This window comes from Pelophylax lessonae, assembly GCF_965119305.1.
Source record: "Pelophylax lessonae genome assembly, chromosome: 6".
Taxonomy (NCBI): domain Eukaryota; kingdom Metazoa; phylum Chordata; class Amphibia; order Anura; family Ranidae; genus Pelophylax; species Pelophylax lessonae.
In genome coordinates, this window is record NC_138773.1 from 103313120 (window position 1) to 103332572 (window position 19453).

General features: G+C 44.0%; 1 protein-coding gene across 3 annotated transcripts in view; it reads right to left on the reverse strand.

Moving 5' to 3' along the window:
* The window catches only part of TRRAP (transformation/transcription domain associated protein), a 300061-nt gene that overhangs the window by 50895 nt on the left and 229713 nt on the right, over positions 1–19453 (reverse strand). For all 3 annotated transcript variants that reach the window (XM_082261087.1, XM_082261086.1, XM_082261085.1), the window contains 2 exons: positions 4291–4381; positions 1242–1441 (listed from right to left, as the gene is read on the reverse strand). In XM_082261087.1, the coding sequence (XP_082117213.1) occupies positions 1242–1441; positions 4291–4381 (291 nt within the window). The remainder of the gene's footprint in view (positions 1–1241; positions 1442–4290; positions 4382–19453) is intronic.

The window sequence follows — 19453 nt, forward strand, 5'->3', positions numbered from 1 at the left end:
GGATCTGTGCCACCTAGTAGACAAACATATACAGGACAAAAACTTGTACCTGTTTTATGAGCTAATCTTAGCAACCAATACAGTACAAGTACAAAAATAAAGTTCTGCATTAGTCCGTAAACGGACAGCTGCCTGCTAGAATATCCACATCCAACTTATAATAAAGGTCACACTCTGCATTGCACTTTTTTCATACAAACCCACTTGTATTGAAAGGTTAGTATGAATGGCCTCCACCTAAAGTTGGAAAACATTTTTCTATGCAACGTGGGGTTGGTTGTTTGGTATTCCAGCCTTTATCAAGTGTACCAAGTATGTGAAAACCCCACAAAACACTTATTGGTCTCCTAGGTGCAGTGAGATCATTGGCTCCAATTTTTTTTTTTTTTTCAATTTTAGGCTGGGGTTGTTTACACTGACTTTCCAATACTGGGCGATTCGTATGGAGGAAAAAAAAAAGTAATAAACCGTTTTTTACAACACATGAGTTTGAACGTTCCAATTCCATTAAAATAGATGTTCTGTAGGATCCTTTAAAGCTTAATTCCAGGAATTCTGAACATTCTCCCCTGCAGTGGGGCTGTGTGGGGTTACCTGCAAGTTTAGGTCTAGGAGGAAGAAAAGGTGCTTTTAATTTTATGATCCTCCACTCCCCAGCAAACGGAACTCCCTATGCTCTGGCAGTGGACTGCCCCTCAGTGTCCGCATCGGTCTTGATGGCCTCAGGACCTTAGACTACTGGGGATGGAGGGAGAAGGCACTGTGAAGATCTCTAGCAGTGCAGAGGGGTGGTGGATTAAGTAAGTAAATCTACATTTTCATGACCCCTAGATCTAAACGGGGGGGGGGGGGGGGGCACAGCTACACTGCAAGGAAGAATTTTTTATATAATATAAATATAATAAATTTGTTAATAGTTAAGGCCATTCTAAGGCTAGAGAGATCTCATAATATGATCAACCATTAGCTTGATTAGTTGTATCCTGCTGCTAGTTAAAAATAGGCAGTTTGAATCCTGTTAGTTATAAACAAGCCCAATGCAAAGCAGTTAACTACAGCAGTACCATCACTCTCAAGCAAAGCTCATCAGAATGAGGTTCGCCATTCTGAAAATAGTACAATAATCGGCACTCAGAGTGCCAGGCATCTTTAAAGGTGTTTTGCTTCAGGGCACATTGCCTGCAAAACTGTGTTTGATGCATGACCCTGTAGGTGAACGTAGACTTCCACACTGCACTTGCCTCTTCATGCCAGTTCTCTCTGAACCAAACCATCTGGTCTACGATGCCCTCCAGAGATGACAACAGAGTGGGGTGCAGCTCCCGCTGCATGTGCATGATTCTGCTGCACCTCCACATGGGCGCTGTGGCTCTGATTGGTCCTGGGTCAGAAGCGGAATGTGACTGGGTGCCGACTGAACTCGGCTGGTGCTGTCCAGAGTCTGTAAGGCAATAACACCATAAAGCCATTATTACTGATTACATCAACCAGGACTTTATAGGGTTTTACATAAAACATTAAGAGCTATCACTTCAGATAGAGAATACAGACTAAATAATGTGGCAAATTGTTATGGTCTACCTGTAAAGCTGCATGATCATAAAACTGAGAAGTGAGACTCAGATTATTCCAGGTGCCACTCATGACGGACCCTTTTTACAAAACACGCAGAAAAGAGCTTATAGAACAACATATTAGTCTTGGAGAGAGCATCATTTTCATATGGTCACTGGATTGGATGGATTCTGATTTGGGGCAGCTGCAAAATATCTATTTTGTGGAAATAAAATTTCAAGTGACTTAAAGTGGTTGTAAACCTTTACATATGCCCAGTGAAGTGACTGGCCTCAGATGATACACAGAGATGAAACAAATCCTCCTACATAAGCTATACAATATTTTGTGTGGCCACAATTATTTTCCAGCACTGCCTTAACCCTCTTGGGCATGGAGTTCACCAGAGCTTCACAGGTTGACACTGGAGTTCTCTTCCACTCCTAGTTGACGACACCATGGAGCTGGTGGATGTTAGAGACCTTGCTCTCTTCCACCTTCCATTTGAGAATGCCCCACAGATGCTCAATAGGGATTAGGTCTGGAGACATGCTTGGCCAGTCCATCACCTTTACCCTCAGCTTCTTTAGCAAGGCAGTGGTCATCTTGGAGGTGTGTTTGGGGTCGTTATGTTGGAATACCAAGTTTTCAAAGGGAGTGGATCATGCTCTGCTTCAGTATGTCACAGTACATGTTGGCATTCATGGTTCCCTCAATGAACTGTAGCTCCCCAATGCCGGCAGCACTAATGCAGCCCCAAACCATGACACTCCCACCACCATGCTTGACTGTAGGCAAGACACACTTGTCTTTGTACTCCTCACCTGGTTGCTGCCACACACGCTTGACACCATCTGAACCAAATAAGTTTATCTTGGTCTCATCAGACCACAGGACATGGTTCCAGTAATCCATGTCCTTAGTCTGCTTGTCTTCAGCAAAACTGTTTGAGGGCTTTCTTGTGCATCATCTTTTGAAGAGGCTTCCTTCTGGGATTACAGCCATGTAGACCAATTTAATGTAGCGTGCGGCGTATGGTCTGAGCACTGACAGGCTGACCCCCCACTCTTTCAACCTCTGCAGTAATGCTGGCAGCACTCATACGTCTATTTCCCAAAGAAAGCCTCTGGATATGATGCTGAGCATGTGCACTCAAGTTCTTTGCTCGAACATGGTGAGGCCTGTTCCGAGTGGAACCTGTCCTGTTAAACCACTGTATGATCTTTACCACGTGCTTCCGATCAGTTTCAGGGTCTTTGCAATCTTCTTATAGCCTAGGCCATCTTTATGTAAAGCAACAATTCTTATTTTCAGGTCCTTAACCTCCCTGGCGGTATGATTCTTTCGGATTTTAGGTGCTGAAAGCGGTACCATTATTTTGCATGTAGTTCTTAAGAATGAGCAGCCCAAACAAACTATTCACATATGATTTTTTTTCACTGTGCGTTCTTCTTTATAACATCTTGGGTATGATAAAGTTTGAAACAAAAAATCATAAATTATAATATAATAAAAAACTATAAATAAGTTAAAGTATATATATATATATATATATATATATATATATATATATATATATATATATATATATATACACACACATATATATAGTACAGTAAAACTGCAGGAAAGGACACTGGGGGGCAAACTAATGTGACTATATTTTATTTTGCATTGTATCAGTGTGTTTTACATTTGAATTTGCCGCCGGTTCCACTACCCTGCGATGTGACGGAAGCCGGGGCACACAGAGGATCGGGAGGAAGCTCTGCCACCGTTAACTGCCAAGATACATCGCTGGATCCCGGTGACAAGGTAAGTAACCCCTCTAGCAGGATCCAGCAATCTTCCTAACGGTACCCCGAGTTTGGCTCGGGGTTACCGCTTTTGGCACTGAAATTTAACCCCGAGCCACGCTCGGGAATACCGCTAGGAAGGTTAAAGTTCTTTTCCATGAGGAGCCATGTTTAACTTCCAGTGACCAGTATGAGAGCGTGAGAGTGATAACACTGAATTTAACACACCTGCTCCCCATTCACACCTGAGACCTTGCAACACTAACGAGTCACAAGACACTGGGAGGGAGAGAAAATGGGTAATTGGGCCCAATTTGGACATTTTTACTTGGGGGTTTACTCACTTTTGTTGGCAGCAGTTTAGACATGAATGTCTGTGTGTTGAGTTATTTTGAGGGGATAGCAAATTTACACTGTTATACAAGGTGTACACTCACTACTTTACATTGTAGCAAAGTTTCATTTCTTCATTGTTGTCACATGAAAAGATAGATTGAAATATTTACAAAAAAAGTGAGGGGTGTTCACTTTTGTGAGATACTATATATATATATATATATATATATATATATATATATATATATATATATATATATAAATATAAAATGCCGAGGGCACTTAAAAGTATGAGGAGCAAGACTAGATCCATAGCCAAGGTGAGTATGAAAAAATGAAGTAGTGAAGAATCTCAATGTGCAGGAAAGTACAAGCCAGCATTAAATTGTTTTCTAATGCGAGGTAGACTCTGTGACCATTTTATATCAAACCTGCTCAGAAGCTGCAGAAGAAAAATGTTTAGTTAGTGGCAAGCCATATTTTCGAGTCTTTTCTCCTTTACGCTGTGTCAGCACACAAAAAGGAACCATGAAATTACTTCCTTCCCTGGTGCAATAAATGTGTAAAAATCAAGAGATTTGATTCTCCTAAGCGTGAGACTCACCGCTCTTGTAACGCTCCCTCTGCTCGATCTTCAGCGTTAAATAAAGAGTCCGGATGGGAAAATACACAGCTTGAGGATAAACTCTGCCAACCTGAGCAAGAAAAAGGAGAACAGACTTTACTGCTATTTCTACTATGATGTGGAAGGAAACCTTGCCTGTATGTGCTTCCTACAATAAACGATGATGGCTTCCTGAAGGATTATGGCCTGCTTAAGCCACCATGCCAGTTCTTGGCAATTCAAACTGAGCTAGACAAACAGAGGGGGCACAATAAAATGACATTGTACAAGAAAACGGGTTTGTCTAAATTACACTAAAATTTAAAGCATGTTTTGTAGAACTTTAAAAATTAAAAAAGATAACGGCTTAAAATGCATTCATTCACCTACATCACAATGGAAAACAGCTATCATTACTGAGCTTGTTTCATATAACTGTTAGCCAATGTCATGTCTCAGCATGGCAAACTGAAACTGTGTCCAGTCTGTCTTGTCAGCACTTTTTTCTTAACACCTTTTGCTAAGGGTCAATTAAAGAACATTCCTTCGATCATCTTTCCGTATAAAATCAAGAGGCAGCATAATCTGATCAGCACAGCAAGATAGCAGCAACCCGCTGAAGAAAAAACAGCAGGCATAATGACACCAGCAAGTCTATAAATGAGGCCACAATTCCCAGCGTACCCGGTGGTGCACGTTGGCAGTGCCCATTAGAGGGTAACCTTACTCCGTATAACTGAATCACCAAAGGCGGAAAATATCTTTAGTGTAAAAAGAAACCGCTCTTACCACAGTGTCTGCCTACTCGGGGACAAATAAGTTAACAGTAATACAGCAATTTGCCTTTGAAAATATGACATCTCTATGAGAGATTTAAGCCACACTTACCGCAGCCTTAGTTAAAGTACTAAATGCGGTGGAAATGTCTATATTTAACTGGCTTTGAAGGTGTGTTGTGTAATATTGCATACCTAATAACTATAATTGATCAGTAAATTATACACTAGAGTTTTTTTTTTTTGGTACTAATTCTTTATTTTGTGGAATGTGTCAAAATACAAAAACATGACTGATATATCCGTTACAGACAAACTTTTGGAAGCTAGAGTTTTTCTTTTTTTTTTTTTTAATGGCGATCTGATCAAATAGATAGAAACCATTCACTAATTCAGTGGGAAGGAAGGAAACAAGCATCTCATCACCGTATTTGCAAGATAAAATTGCATCTTTAAAAAAAAAAAAAAAGGGTCGTACAGGGTAGGGTGTGTGTGACTTAGTTATACTTGGATCTCACACACAAAATGATCTGCCCATCCTTACATCGATATACTAGTGCCATAAACCACTGTGAATGCCATGTGAATTGGATACATTTTTAACCGCATCAATTCGCATAACATCTGAATGTGACTGGCTCTCAATGGAGCGGTTCACACATGTGTTGGGCAGCCGCAGAGTGGTTCAGAAAAGGGTCCTGTGCGTTTCTGGGTCCAGTTCAGGTGCGAATTCAGGTAAAAATGCGCACCTGAAGCACACCTGAACCGATCAACAAATGCACCGGTCTCCGGACTGTAAAAATCCCATACATTACCCATATCCGGGCATGCAGCCCAGTAGGTCTGGAAAGGGGAAGGGACGAGCGAGGCCACCGGACCATACCAGGCCACACACCCTCAACATGGGGGGGTGCTTTAGGGCAGGGGGGCTGTACACACCCCACCCCAAAGCACCTTGTCCCCATGTTGATGAGGACAAGGGCCTCTTCCCGACAACCCTGAGTGGCGATTGTGGGGGTCTGCAGGCAGGGGGCTTATCGGAATCTGGACAACCCCTGTAACAAGGGGCGGGGTCTCTGGGTGAAGTCACCGGATGGCCACGCTCAACGGCTATATAAGAAGCCACAAAGAGCGGAGCTGGCATAATCTCGGGAGACATCGTCAGAGGCAGACTGGGTTGACAGTGGAGAAGACCGGACGGAGAAGACTAGGGGCAGAAGATCGGAGGAAGATTTTTAATAAGGGACTTCTCAAATCCGTCATTTTTAACACTACACTGCCTTTTATGGGGTGAATGGGTAGGGGTACAAGGGGGCCAGGATCTGGAGGCCCCCTTGTTTCAGGGGGCGTCCAGATTTCGATAAGTCTCCTGCCCGCAGACCCCCACAACCACTGCCCAGGGTTGTCGGGAAGAGGCCCTTGCCCTCTGCCCCAAAGCACCCCCCCCCCATGCTGTGGGGGTGTGGCCTGGTATAGTGCAGGAGGTGGGGGCGCTCCCTTGTTTCCCTCCCCTTTCCTGACCTACCGGGCTACATGCTTGGATAAGGTTCTGTTATGGATTTTGGGGGGAACCCCATGCTGGGTTTTTTTGGTGTGGGGTTCAAAATTCATACCAGACCGAAAACGCCAATTATTTTTTTATTTTTGGCGTGGGGTTCCCTTTCAAGATCCATACCAGACACAAAGGGCCTGGTATGGAACTTGGGGGGACCCAAACACAGTTTCCCCCCCCCCCCCCATTTGAGCGTTAAGTTCCTCTTCAAGATCCTCAGAGCACAAGTTGCACCGAAGGTCGGATCATCATGATCACATGTGCGAGCAACGCTGAGCATTATGAATGGTCAGTCTTCTGGGACCTGTCACGTTTCCCAGAAGACTCCAGAGAAGGAGGGAGGAGACCTTGCACTACCAATCGCCTAGGCGGTCGGAGTTGAAGTGGAAGCAGGTACCTGTCAAAATCGGGTACCCACTCCCCAAAAGTGCCAATTCTTCAAGAGGAGCGGGGGACGAGTCATTAAAGTGGAACTTTCCCTTTTGGGTGGAGCTCTGCTTTAAGGAAGGGTTAAAACCAATTATTTTTGTCATCTGTGTCCCATTGAAGAGATTATACTACCTGTACCGCGGACAACGGGAAAAAGAGGGAATCACCCTAACCAAGAAAATTTAATTTTATACAGTTGTTGCCAGAGCAAGTGTCCCTATTGCCTGTTCTGGTAATGACTCTCACTTTCAGTCCCAGGGAATGGACACCAGGTAAAATATAAAGTCAACTCCTGAGTGTGGAGGCAAGGCAATAAAATCTGAAAGAGCTTTTAACTCTCTCCTACTTTAACACAAACTTAAAAAAATTAAAAATACTTTGGCTTTAAATACAGTTTAAAGGATAAGTTCATCTTTTGTAACATATCAGATCAATAATTAGGGTATAACATGTTACATATGCACCAGCCCACGTAGGACCCATTTTGACAGCAAGGAGATCATCTTCCTCCACTAGCTGTCAATCTAAAAAAAAAAAAAAAAAAAAAAAAAAAAAAAAAAAACGCGGCCATACTGGGCTCCACTTGCAGGGCCGTGTCTTTCAATCAGTGTTTTGTGAATGTGCAAACTACAAGTACCGATAGACTTTGTTTGTGGCTGTCGGCTTGCAGTTCTAAGTGAGCTACTAGGGCACTGTTGAAAGCTCTTATCAGTCTTCCTGTCAGAGTGTAACTGCCTGCCCATATCAGAGGTACGGGCAGACAGCTACCCAAACAAACAGTCTCCAGGACTGTGGCATTACACCCACAACCTGTTTTACAGGCACCTAACAATAAAATTATAAATGCGTATTGTTTTAACCAGCAAAAAAATGTGCATTTTATTTTTTTGAAAATGTAAACTTAGGGTTTAACAACCAACATTCTGTACAAATAATGGTAGTTTTGTACTTATATAAAACTAAATTTTTTGGAGCTCATTGAGGAACATCAGAATTCAGAGACTGTTAGGGTTATACTGCCACCTACAGGATAATTTGGACACTGGCAAACACAAGAACAAATGAATCTGCGCTTGGGTCACATAACTCAAAATCATCGACCCAATATCAAGATACAAGATAATTACACTATAGAAACAAAATATGTGGTGCTTAACGACTTACTTATTTACAATCCAAAGGCTTAATATTAGCACAATGAATTTAAAACATTACAAATGAGTGCACAAATGTCAAAATGTGATAATATTGAGGTGACAGCACAAAAAAATCATTAAAAAAAAAAAAAAATTATGAAAAGATTCACTATTGCATGATGTCCACATTAAGAACTCCAAAAAAAGTGCTGGTAAACACAATCTATCCTCTGTCCAGTAACATATGAAGGGTGTAAAAAAAAGTTTGGTCCGATATCTCAATGGCAACATGGGCCAGGTGTGCGCGCATGCGTCCTTTCTGCGAACCATCGTCGCAGGGCATGAGACCTGGTGCTACCAGTTCGATCCAGAATCCAAGCGACAATAAAAAGAATGCCGTTCAGTCTTCCCTGTGACGTAAAATATCTCTGCCTGAAGAGCGTCATGAAAGGCACACATTTTTCAGGTGTGGAGGCAACCAAAAAATGTGTGACAGCAGTTCTGCGTTCGATTCCTAAAGAAGCATTTGCTGACAGTTTCCAGAAGCTTTATGAAGATTGCCAAAAGCATGTTGTGAAGGATTGCAATTATTTTGAAGGCCCATAAAAGGTCATTTGTTTGCATCTTCGGTTTCGTTTGTTTTCTGATGCCATTCACCAAACCTATTAGACACACCTCGTATATCTGTGTAGCACGTCACTGCATGACTCCGTTTGGTGGAAACTCAGTACCAAGAGCATGATCACAGAACTCAAAGAAATGGATTTTTCAGTAATTACAAAAATCCTTTTCTCTGTTGTTCATTGAGGGGCACAAATTTAAAGACCATTGGGATATCCAAAAGCAGTCTGAGGGGTGGGCAACCACAGCAAAACAGTAAGAGACCCAAAAGAAAACAACAGAACTAATGACAGACTACAGCCCAAAGAGCTGCCTATGCCTGAAGTTGGCACCAAATGAAGCCTAAACATACCGCCTGGTAAGAATGTGTGAACAGAAAACCAGGAGGCAGCCTTGCAAATCTAGGACACAGTAGCCCAATGCCAAAAAGTACAAGAAGCACTCATAAATCTAGTAGAGTGAGCTTTGGCAGGAAAGGCTGGAACCCAATCTTTAAGACCATAAGCTTTAATGGTGATCTGTGAACTACAGAGAAATGGTGGAATAAAAAGCTAGTCTTCCTGTATGAGTCTATCGGGGATGACAAAGACTGCTAGTCTTTCCAATAAAGGCCCTGTAAAAAACACGTACAGCCAAAACTGCATCCAAGCTATGAAAGGAGGTCTCCGACTGAGGTTGCTTCCTCCATGCTGAATGTAGGAAAGAAAGTGTGGCGCACACAAGACTTCACCAAGCAGAGGTTGTCAGCCCTTCAGGGTTAATTCTTTCTGCAATATACACTGACTTTGGGGATTTTTAATGGTGTCTGACGTTCCTAGTAACATGGTAGCTCCTGATACTTAGCCAACACGGCCTACCCACAAACTAATGCCTCGTACACACGCAACGATCGGCCGACCAATCGTCCAACTTTTGTCCAGAGTGGTGTTTTGTTGGTTGGAATGTGCCTAGACTGCACACGAATTTTCTCGGCCAACAAAAATCTACTTCAGAAGTGATGTCATGTGCTGGTTTACTTCCCGGTGTGTTTTTTCTTCTCTGAGCATGCCCAGTCTTGCTCATCAGATTTTTGTCTGCCGAAATCTGTACTGACTGACGGAAAATCGGCCGTTGTGTTGACAGCCAACAAAAATTTTATAGCCTGCACACCAGATTTTTTCCGGCCGAAAAGTCAGTCGATTGTCGGAAGCATCATACTAACAAGCCGAAAATCAGCAGATCGGACGTTGGCCGAAAATTCCCGGCCAATAATCGATGCGTGTGTACGGGGCTTATGTCTACAGAGTCAGAGTCAATGGTCACACTTGGGATTGTGCCATGCCTGTGAACCTGGAAAGCGCTCAGCGGCTAACAGTACACTCTGGTCTGAAAAGCACCGCAATACAGAGCCCAGTGCCCGAAGGTCACATTCCAGGCTAGCCTTTTAATTGTTCTGTCCAGCGGGGCCTGGGTATGGCCTCCAAAGCTAGTGTTAAGAAGTAGTAGATCTGGATATCTACATATAGACATGCTCAGCTGCTTGTAGAGAAATCTTGACTGAAGAAAAAAAACTAGCAAACTTTTTTCAGAACAGAGAAAAGATGTCCATCCTCCCAAGACACTCTGGTCTGGCCACATCTGGAAAATTCTGTCCAGTTCTGGTCGCCATTCCTCAGAAGGGATGTGCTGGAGCCGGAGAGAGTCCAAAGGGCAACAAAACTAATTAGGAGATTGGAGAACCTTAAAGGGTAACTCCAGTCAAAAATGACATATTTTCTATTAGTATGTTCAATATCTTTATCTTTGGTATTATTTTCTGACTAGCTGCTTGTCTAGCTTAGAAAGTCTTATCTAAGCTAGACAAACACCTTCTTTCTATTCTTCACCGACAACCCTATCTCCCTTTATCTGAATTTGTTAAGCGGTATTTCACTTCCTGTAAAGGTTGTCACTCTGTCTTAGACAGGCATGCCTAGACCTGCCCAGCCCCACCTCCATCCCTCCTATCCTTCACAGAACATTATCTCCTCCTGTCTTCATAGCCTCATTTAGGCTAACAGCTTCTCCTGAGAGAGAGGGAGAGGTCAGGCATTGGAAGTATGTTATGTCCACTCTTCATGGTTCCAGCAGTACATAACATTGATTTCAATGACACCTGATCCCATCTATGCGACTTTGAAAAGATACCTGCACTACTTTGATGCAACTTTGATCCAAAGAGTGTAAAGTTGGATCAAAGCTGCACTCAAAACCTAAATCACACAACTTTGGAGTCGCACTAGTGGAAACATAGCCACTAGGCTAGAGTGTGACTTTGATCCAAATTTACACTCTCTGGATCAAGGTCGGATCAAAAGTTACATCAAAGTAGTGCAGGTGCCTTTTCAAAGTCGCGGATTTTCGAAGTCCCAAAGATTGGAACAGGTCTAATTGAAATCAATGGGCTGTGACTTGTCATGCTATTTGTGTGTCCAAAGTCACATGACAAGTCGCACTAGTGGAAACGTAGACTTAGTGTTGTTGCCTGTTCTATTCTTTTAATTTATAGTGATCATTGTAGACTGGGAGCCGAGACCCCAGAGCACTTCCAGCTACACTGACAGTTCCCCCTGTGTATGTGCACTGCACCTCCCAGCCCCTCTATGTTCTTTGTGAATAGGTCTGTTTATTTCTTCATTTTCTCATGAATTAGGATGTACAATGCATCCTTACTGATGAGAGAACACTGGGCGGGAAGCTATTATCCCTGGAGGTGATGTCACTGGCTTTCAGTAACCACACCCACTTGATGCTCTTGGACTCAGCAGGAAGAGGAGTTGAAGTCACATGACAGCACTGAAAACTGCAAAATAAAGGTAGAAAAACTGGTATTTTTCCATTTTGACACATAAGGCTGAACTCCGCTTACATTAACGATTGCAGGAGAGAATTTAAGGTATTAGGCTGTACTTCCGCTTTAATTATGAGGAGCGACTACAAGCACTAAATTTATTCTCCCTGTCGAAGAGACGCCAAAGAAGGGACATGATACCAATTTAAAAATACCTCAATGGGGATCTCAGCTTAGAAAAAACTATTCAGAGTAAGAGGACACAGGGCCACACAATGAGATTGGAGGAGAAGCGGCTTAACCTTAAGCTGCATAGGGGGTTTTTCACTGTTAGTGCGGTAAGAATGTGGAACTTTCTTCCACAATTGGTGGTGTCAGCAGAGTATTGATACTTTTAAAAGACTCTTGGACGTGCATCTCAAAGAACACAATATACAGGGATATGGGAAATCATCATGGTCCTGACACACAACTAGACAGGATGAACTATTGTCTCTATCCAACCTTACCTACTATGTTACTATGACACTAACAAAAGACATGCTAGGAGTATAGGAGGAGTTATACCGGGGTGGCCACTGTTTTTTTTAGTTTGGCAGTGTACAAATTCTCCTGTAGGCAGCAGCATAACCCCCAACCATGTCTGAATTCCAGAGTCCCTCTAGAAACAAGAAAGACATGGCAATTCTGCCACAATTATTTGCTCTCAAAACGTGCTGTAAAATGCAATTCCACTTCCAGCAATCTTGCCCAGCATAGATATGCAAGCACAAAAGGGTTAAGGTACCTTGCTCATATGCTGATGAAGTTAAAGCACCTTGTGGTGGAACGTTTTATCATAAGAACTATTCTCCTAACAAGGCTTCATAAAATATGCACAAATCATGTCACTTGTGAGGCAGGACACAGGAATGTAATTTATAACAAGGACAGTGTTTCCATGGCAACCGGTGGCATAATGAAAAGGGCAGGATTCTCACTCAATGTACGGTTTCTCTATTCACTCTAGGGGAAAGGAACAAATCGTCACCATGAAAATAGTAGAATGCCATTAATATGAACTGATAATATAAAAATTAACCTTGTTCACGCTCCTGTTTGTTCTATTAAAACACAAACAAAAGCTTTAACAAGCAAATACCAGGTTGGCTGGTTAATATGGGGTGTACCTAGGGCAAGTACATTAAAGCAACCACAATTTAAGCAATCAGTGCTATGAATGCAGAGACAGACGCATGCATGGCTTCGGTGCTAAAGGTTGTTTAAGAGGGCAGTTCATATTTCTGCTGTAACCAGCAACAGAATTCTGCATTATCTTTGCACAAGAAAACTATAATATAAAATAAGTTATTCGAACAAATGAAGGACTCAAAATAATATAAACCAATGAGGAAAACAGGCTTTAAAATGTGCTGAGAGTAGTACATTCGCTGGTATTATTTTAGGCCTTTACCCCAATTTTATTACCTGCTCATTTGTTTCTGCTTAATGACTCCGAAAGTACTCAAACTAGACCGGCAACTAGCACTTCGAGAAAGATCAGCAATGGCCACCCCATATTTCTCTCGGGACGGGTTTCCTTTAAATGTAAGGTGTTGTCAAAGGCTGGCTTCACACCTATGCACCAAGGCGCTGAGACAATTGTACAGTAGCTGTCAACACACCTGCATACCAGCACACCAGGGCAGGCATAGTGTGCACTGCGGTGTGCTGCATGGCCAAAACGCTGCAGGTGCTTTGTTTCATGCATCGATTTGCATTGCTAGTCTATTCAAAATTAATTCAAAATAGCCTTTTCAAAATGATTAGACTTCCTTAAGTCTTAAGCAAACTTTCCAAAATATTCACAAATGAATAGGGTTCTACTGTGCATGCTCTATAAGAGGGCAGCCGGCTGGGTGTAAAGTTTGCATTTCGGCCCCGGAGAACCAGACCTTGGTAAGTATTCAGCTGAGGAGGTGATGGGTAAATTAACCCAATACAAGCAAAGGGGTAAGAAAATGTGGCAACAGTAGAAAACAGAGGAGGTTCTAATGTAATGCTTTCAAAGGTATTGATGTAAAAGCAATAAATACCTAAAAAAAAAGACACCAGAAGCAGGATATGATCAGGCTGAACCACATGGTTACCTGGAAAACTTGGCCAAAACTAACATCAGTTAAACTACTCATGTTGGTAGTGTAAGGCAAAAAGAGCAGTCTTATACATCTCAGATACCGAAGCCTGGTTATAACATGGTGCCGGTAGAATAAGTGGTGACTGGAAAAGGTGGAACCCTGAGAGTGTTACTAAACCCAGGAGCCTGCATTGACTATATCTGGTCCCCTACAGTACACAGAACATGGAAATGCAATAGTTTTAGTAACTATAAACTTCTACATACCTTTGCTCAACAGCAGTCTATAGCAGTCTTGTGACTTCTATCAGTGTCTGGTTAAAGCTTGTAGCTTGTATCTCCCTTGATTGTCCTATGAGGCTGCAGGATCCCTGATCCTCTGTCTGGACAGTGCTGATTGGCCTTGTGCTGACCACATGCACTCTCCCAAGAATATAAAAAACAAAATACACACCAAACTGAGCGTGTGCAGCTTGTCCCCTAATGCTCTGTTCTTTCAGGAGATGGTTTGGGGACTGTGGACGAAGGGGAGGCTCAGTGTGGACAGGAACAAACAGTCTTTTTACATAATGCAGAGGAATAACTCCTTAGGTTCCACAGTGAGTATAACAAGCATGCTTTACTGCATATACAGACTGATTTTACTGTTGTGAGTTTAGTAACACTTGAACTTTTGACAATAAGGTCCATACAATAGTCTGGCAAATCCAGCAACTAATGATGACCTCAGTTATAATAAAAAGGAATCCTAGGGTTCTTTCACACGGGCTTTCTGATCAGGTCCGCCTGTCAGTTTTTCAGACAGACCTGATCAGATGCCCCATGCACCCCTATGTGGCAGCAGGTATCAGCGGTGACATGATCGCTGACACCCAATGCTATCCAATCTGATCCTGTCCATGAAATCCAGATGGATAGAAACCCTATTTTCCATCCGTCTGGAGGATCGGATTGGATAGGATCGGATGAAAACGGACAGGCGGTCTGTTATCATCTAATCTCCCATAGAGGAGAGTGGAGATCTGACTGGTCCATCTCTGCACAGAGAGCAGGGATGGACATGGCATCCGCCTGCTCAGCTCAAAACTCAAACGGGTGGCTATAAAAGCAAGGCAAGTCAGCAGAATGTCATATTATGAGCTCTGAAGTCTATGGATCGGCATATCAGCCAGGCAACTAGCATTTTCAAAATAAGAGCTCAGCAATGGCAGTCTACTTATTTTCTCAGTACAGGTTTTAATAACTGATAAGATAGTAAACATAGGGAATGCATTATTTCCAGTAGACCTTTAAACTTGCACTATGAGAAAGTGCATAATCATAGTGCAGTGCGGCAAAGTAGTAAAGCAGAGCCTGTATATGTAATGAACCAATATGATCTGCCTCAGGTATTTTACAAGCTATTTTAAAATACTGTAACTTTGTCCATGCAAGGCAAAGTGACACTGCCTCTGCAGAAGAGCATCCTTTGGCCTAATTATTGCTCATACCTGCTTCTCTTTTGCAGCTTCTTGTTCCTCTGCACCTGCCAAAAGTACCAATCACTTCCAGCTATAGAGGGAGCTAGTGACCTGTTCACCTGTGATGGTGGCCAGGCATGGCAGCCAATCAATAAGTTGCAGTCACATATACATAGAGAGGGATGTCACATCTCCCGCAAGTTGCTAACAAGGCTGATTTCAGTGCCATCTGCAAAGGAAGGAGCAGTAAAAGGGGAGTATAAGGGGGTTGGAGAATCCCCTTTGTAAAGACATGGTTATCTTTTCCTTCATGTGTAAGGTGACAGAGGGGTTGATTAACCAAAGGCAAATAAATAGGCTGTTCAACGTACAAAGGAATTTACACCTTGAAAGGGGATTTTCTCTAGAGCTCAGTGAATGCGGACTTCCATTAGCCAATCGTTTTAAACAAAAAGGCTCTTGATTTTGATTTTCCTTGCACATGATTAGCATTCTGTGCAAGATAAAAATTCACCACATTTACGAAGCTCTGGGGAAAATTCCCCTGCAATATAACTTTCTTTACAAAATAAACAACCTAACTGCATTTAGTAAATCAACTCTAGTGTTTATTTAAGCCGCACACCTAGAAGGAACTTTTAAACACTGGAAAACAGGCTTGTACCCTAAAGGAATTGAAACCTTTACTTGCCAAAAGGTCAAGATGTAACTAAATACTGATCAGAAAAATGGGATTTTTGACTTCGTGCAAAATACATTTCTCTGATGTTCATTGACGGACAAAGCTCCTGATCTTCATGACCATTGGGTTATACTGCCCCCCTACAGGAGTAGGAAACTAGGCCGAAAAAGAATCTGGCTATGCCTATGGGCATTCCCAGGGGATATACTCTCTGCTATAGGTACTCAGTTTTGTTAAAAGCAGTGTCAGAAGAATTACAACTCCACAGAGGGGTGGTGCTGTGTCCGTCGATGAACATCAGAGAAATGGATTTTACGGTAAGTCTTTCGTTCACTGACAGGCACAGCTCCTGATCTTCATGACCATTGGGATGTCCCAAAGCAGTGTTAAACATGAGGAGTGGGAAGAGCAAAGAAATTCCCAAGGCTAATTATAGCCAACCAGGCAAAAGGAGCTAGACCAAAAACAACTGGAGCCCACCTGAAAAAAAAACAATACACCCTCAAAGAGGATCAGGTCCTTTAAACAGAAACCTGCAAAACCTTGTGGCCAAAAGAAGCATCCGCAGATGCCAACACATCCACTTTATAGAAAACTTTGTGAAAGTGTGCACTGACGACCAGGTGGCCGCCTTGCAAACCTGCGTCACTGGCGCCTGATGACGGAAGGCCCAGGAGGCACTAAGTACCCGAGTAGAGTGCGCTTTGACAGGGAGGAGGAGGAACCTGACCCCTGATGGAATAGGCCTAACAGTCTGTCTGATCCACCTGGAAATGAAGGAAGCAACCCTTTCCAAGGCCCATCCGTGAGCACAAATAGGGAGTCCAACTTCCTAAAAGCCTCCGTAGCTGCCAGGCACACCCTAATTGCCCTGACCACATCCAAGGCATGCAAGGCAATTTCCTTCGGAAGGTTTGGCCTGGGACACAGGGAAGGCAAAACAATGTCTTCATTCAAATGAAAATCAGAGATAACCTTTGGGAGGAACGACAAACAGTGGCGAAGAACTACCTTATCTCTGTGAATCACCAAGTAAGATAAATGACAGGATAACCCCGCCAGTTCTGACACCCTGCACGCAGAGGTGATAGCCACCAAAAAAGCCACCATCTGAGACAACATAAGCAAGGGAATCTCCCGAGGATTCTCAAAGGGAGGGTTCTGGAGGACCAAAAGCACCAAATTGAGGTCCCAAGGTGGCAACAGAGAGCACACTGGAGGAACCAAATATCGGACCCCCTGAAGAAAGGTACACACTAGGGAGTGTGTGGCCAAGGGTCGTTGAAAGAAGACAGCAAAAGCCGATACCTGGCCCTTGATGGTACTCAAGGCCAATTTCTGTCCCCCCCCCCCCCCCCCCCTGTTGAAGGAAGGTCAAGATCCGAGCCACCAAGAAAAAGCCAGGATGAACCTTGAGAGACTCACACCACGCAATGTGCGTCTTCCACGTAGGATGGTAGATCTTCCTAGAAGTAGATTTCCTAGCTTTTAACAGCGTTGGAATCACCAACTCAGATAAACTTCTATCCATCAGCACCTGGTGTTCAACAGCCAAGCAGACAAAGCCAGCTACTGTAAAGCAGGATGGAAAATTGGTTCTTGGAACAGCAGATCCTCCCTGAGAGGAAGCTTCCAAGGAATGTCAGCCACCAGCCACACCAGATGGCGTACCAAGCCCAGCGAGGCCAGTCCAGAGCCACTAAGATGACCGGAATGCCTTCTGCCTTGATCCTGTGTAGAAGTCTTGGCAGAAGCTTGAGAGGAGGGAAGACATAAATCAGATGATACGGACCCCATGGGGCCACCAGCGCATCTGCGGCGTCCCCCAGAGGATCCCGTGACCGAGCCACAAACATCTGCACCTTTCTGTTTAGCCAAGATGCAAACTGATACACCTCAGGGATGCCCCACCGGAGACACAACTGATGAAACACCTCCTGATGAAGGGACCACTCCCTTGGTCCAACGCCTGCCGACTGAGGTAATCCACCTGCCAGTTTTCCACCTCGGAAATGTGTAAGGCGGAGAGGCCTGGAATGAACCGTCTGCCCACCTTAGAATGCTGGCTACCTCCAGAGCCACCAGAACACTTTTTGTGCCCCCTTGGCGATTGACATAAGCCACAGCCGTGGCATTGTCTGATTGAATACGCACTGGACATCCCTGAAGACGATCTGTCCAATGGTCCAGGCACAGTCTGATCGCTCAGAGTTCCAAGACATTGAGTGGTAGTCTGGACTCTTCCAGTGTCCAGATCCCCTGTCCAGAGACTGCGGAGTCTTGTCCCATTAGGCCAGAATTTCCCTTTGCAGGGACCTCGTATGGAACTGTGCAAATGGAAGCGCCTCAAAAAGGTAGACACCATCAGGCACAGCACCCGCATGCAAGCCTGGAGAGATGACCATCTGCTGGACAGCAGGATACGAATTGCAATTTCTGGAGTTTGTTCAGAGGAAGGAGCACTCTGGCTAAGGCCGAGCCCAGACTCAGACCCAGATAGTCCAGCTTTGTGGACGGAACCAGAGAAGACTTCTGAAAATTCAAAATCCAGCCGAACTTCCATCCCATAGCAAAGCGGAAGAAGTGCTGGTGACCGGCACATATTGGAATGTGAAGGTAAGAATCCTTGATGTTGATAGAGGCAAGAAAATCTCCCTGATGCAGGGATGCCACCACCGTGCGAATGGATTTCATCCTGAACTTCTGCACCCGCAAAAAGCAGATCAGCGCCTTGAGGTCCAGGATTGGACACACTTTGCCTTCCTTCCTGGGAACTGTAAACAGGTTTGAGTAAAAACCCTGAAAACATTCCAAAGTCGGAACCAGGAAAATCACCCCTTGAAGTAACAGGTCTTGTACTGCCCAAAACAGACCCTGTAAGCGGTCCGGGGGCAGGCACAGGTTGGAAGGAAAAAACCTTGCCAGGAAACAAGAGCGAAACTCCTTAGTAGCCTGCAGAAGAAAAGTACTCTTGCCCCCTGTAAAAACTTTAATGTCACCCAGGGTAGCCCAAAACAGGCGATCCCCTTGAAAGGGGAGATCAGTCAAAGCCTTTTTAGAAGTCTGGCCCGCAGACCAGTATTTAAGCCAAAAGGCACGCTGAAGGACCACTACCGAGTCGAGCCACTAGGGGAGTCGCTTTTTGCTAGCCTGTCGCCCAAAAGCCACCTCAATTCTGGAAACAAAGGTGTCCAGGACCACCGTCAGTGCATCGATGGATGGTTGGGACCCAAAGGGCCCCACAGTCTCAGAGAGGAAATCAGGTGTGGAGATGTGCGCCAAAGACTCCATGTATCCCCAGAGGGACCCCACAAAGTGTAAAACACTGCAAAGGGACAACCCCCACCATGCTGGCAGCACCACCCGGTCGCCAGGCACAAAGCACCAAGCTAACCTCAGCAGAGAGGGAGAGAACCCACCAGACTCACCACCAAGAACAGGCACCTGCAGCCACCAGGATAATCTGCACTCCACATGCAGCGATCAGGAAGAGAAAAGATCCAGGAGTCAGCACCAGGGGATGAGGAGGTGCTCCCACTGCTAAAATCGCCGCCCAGAGGGCTCCACTGTCATGGCCACTGC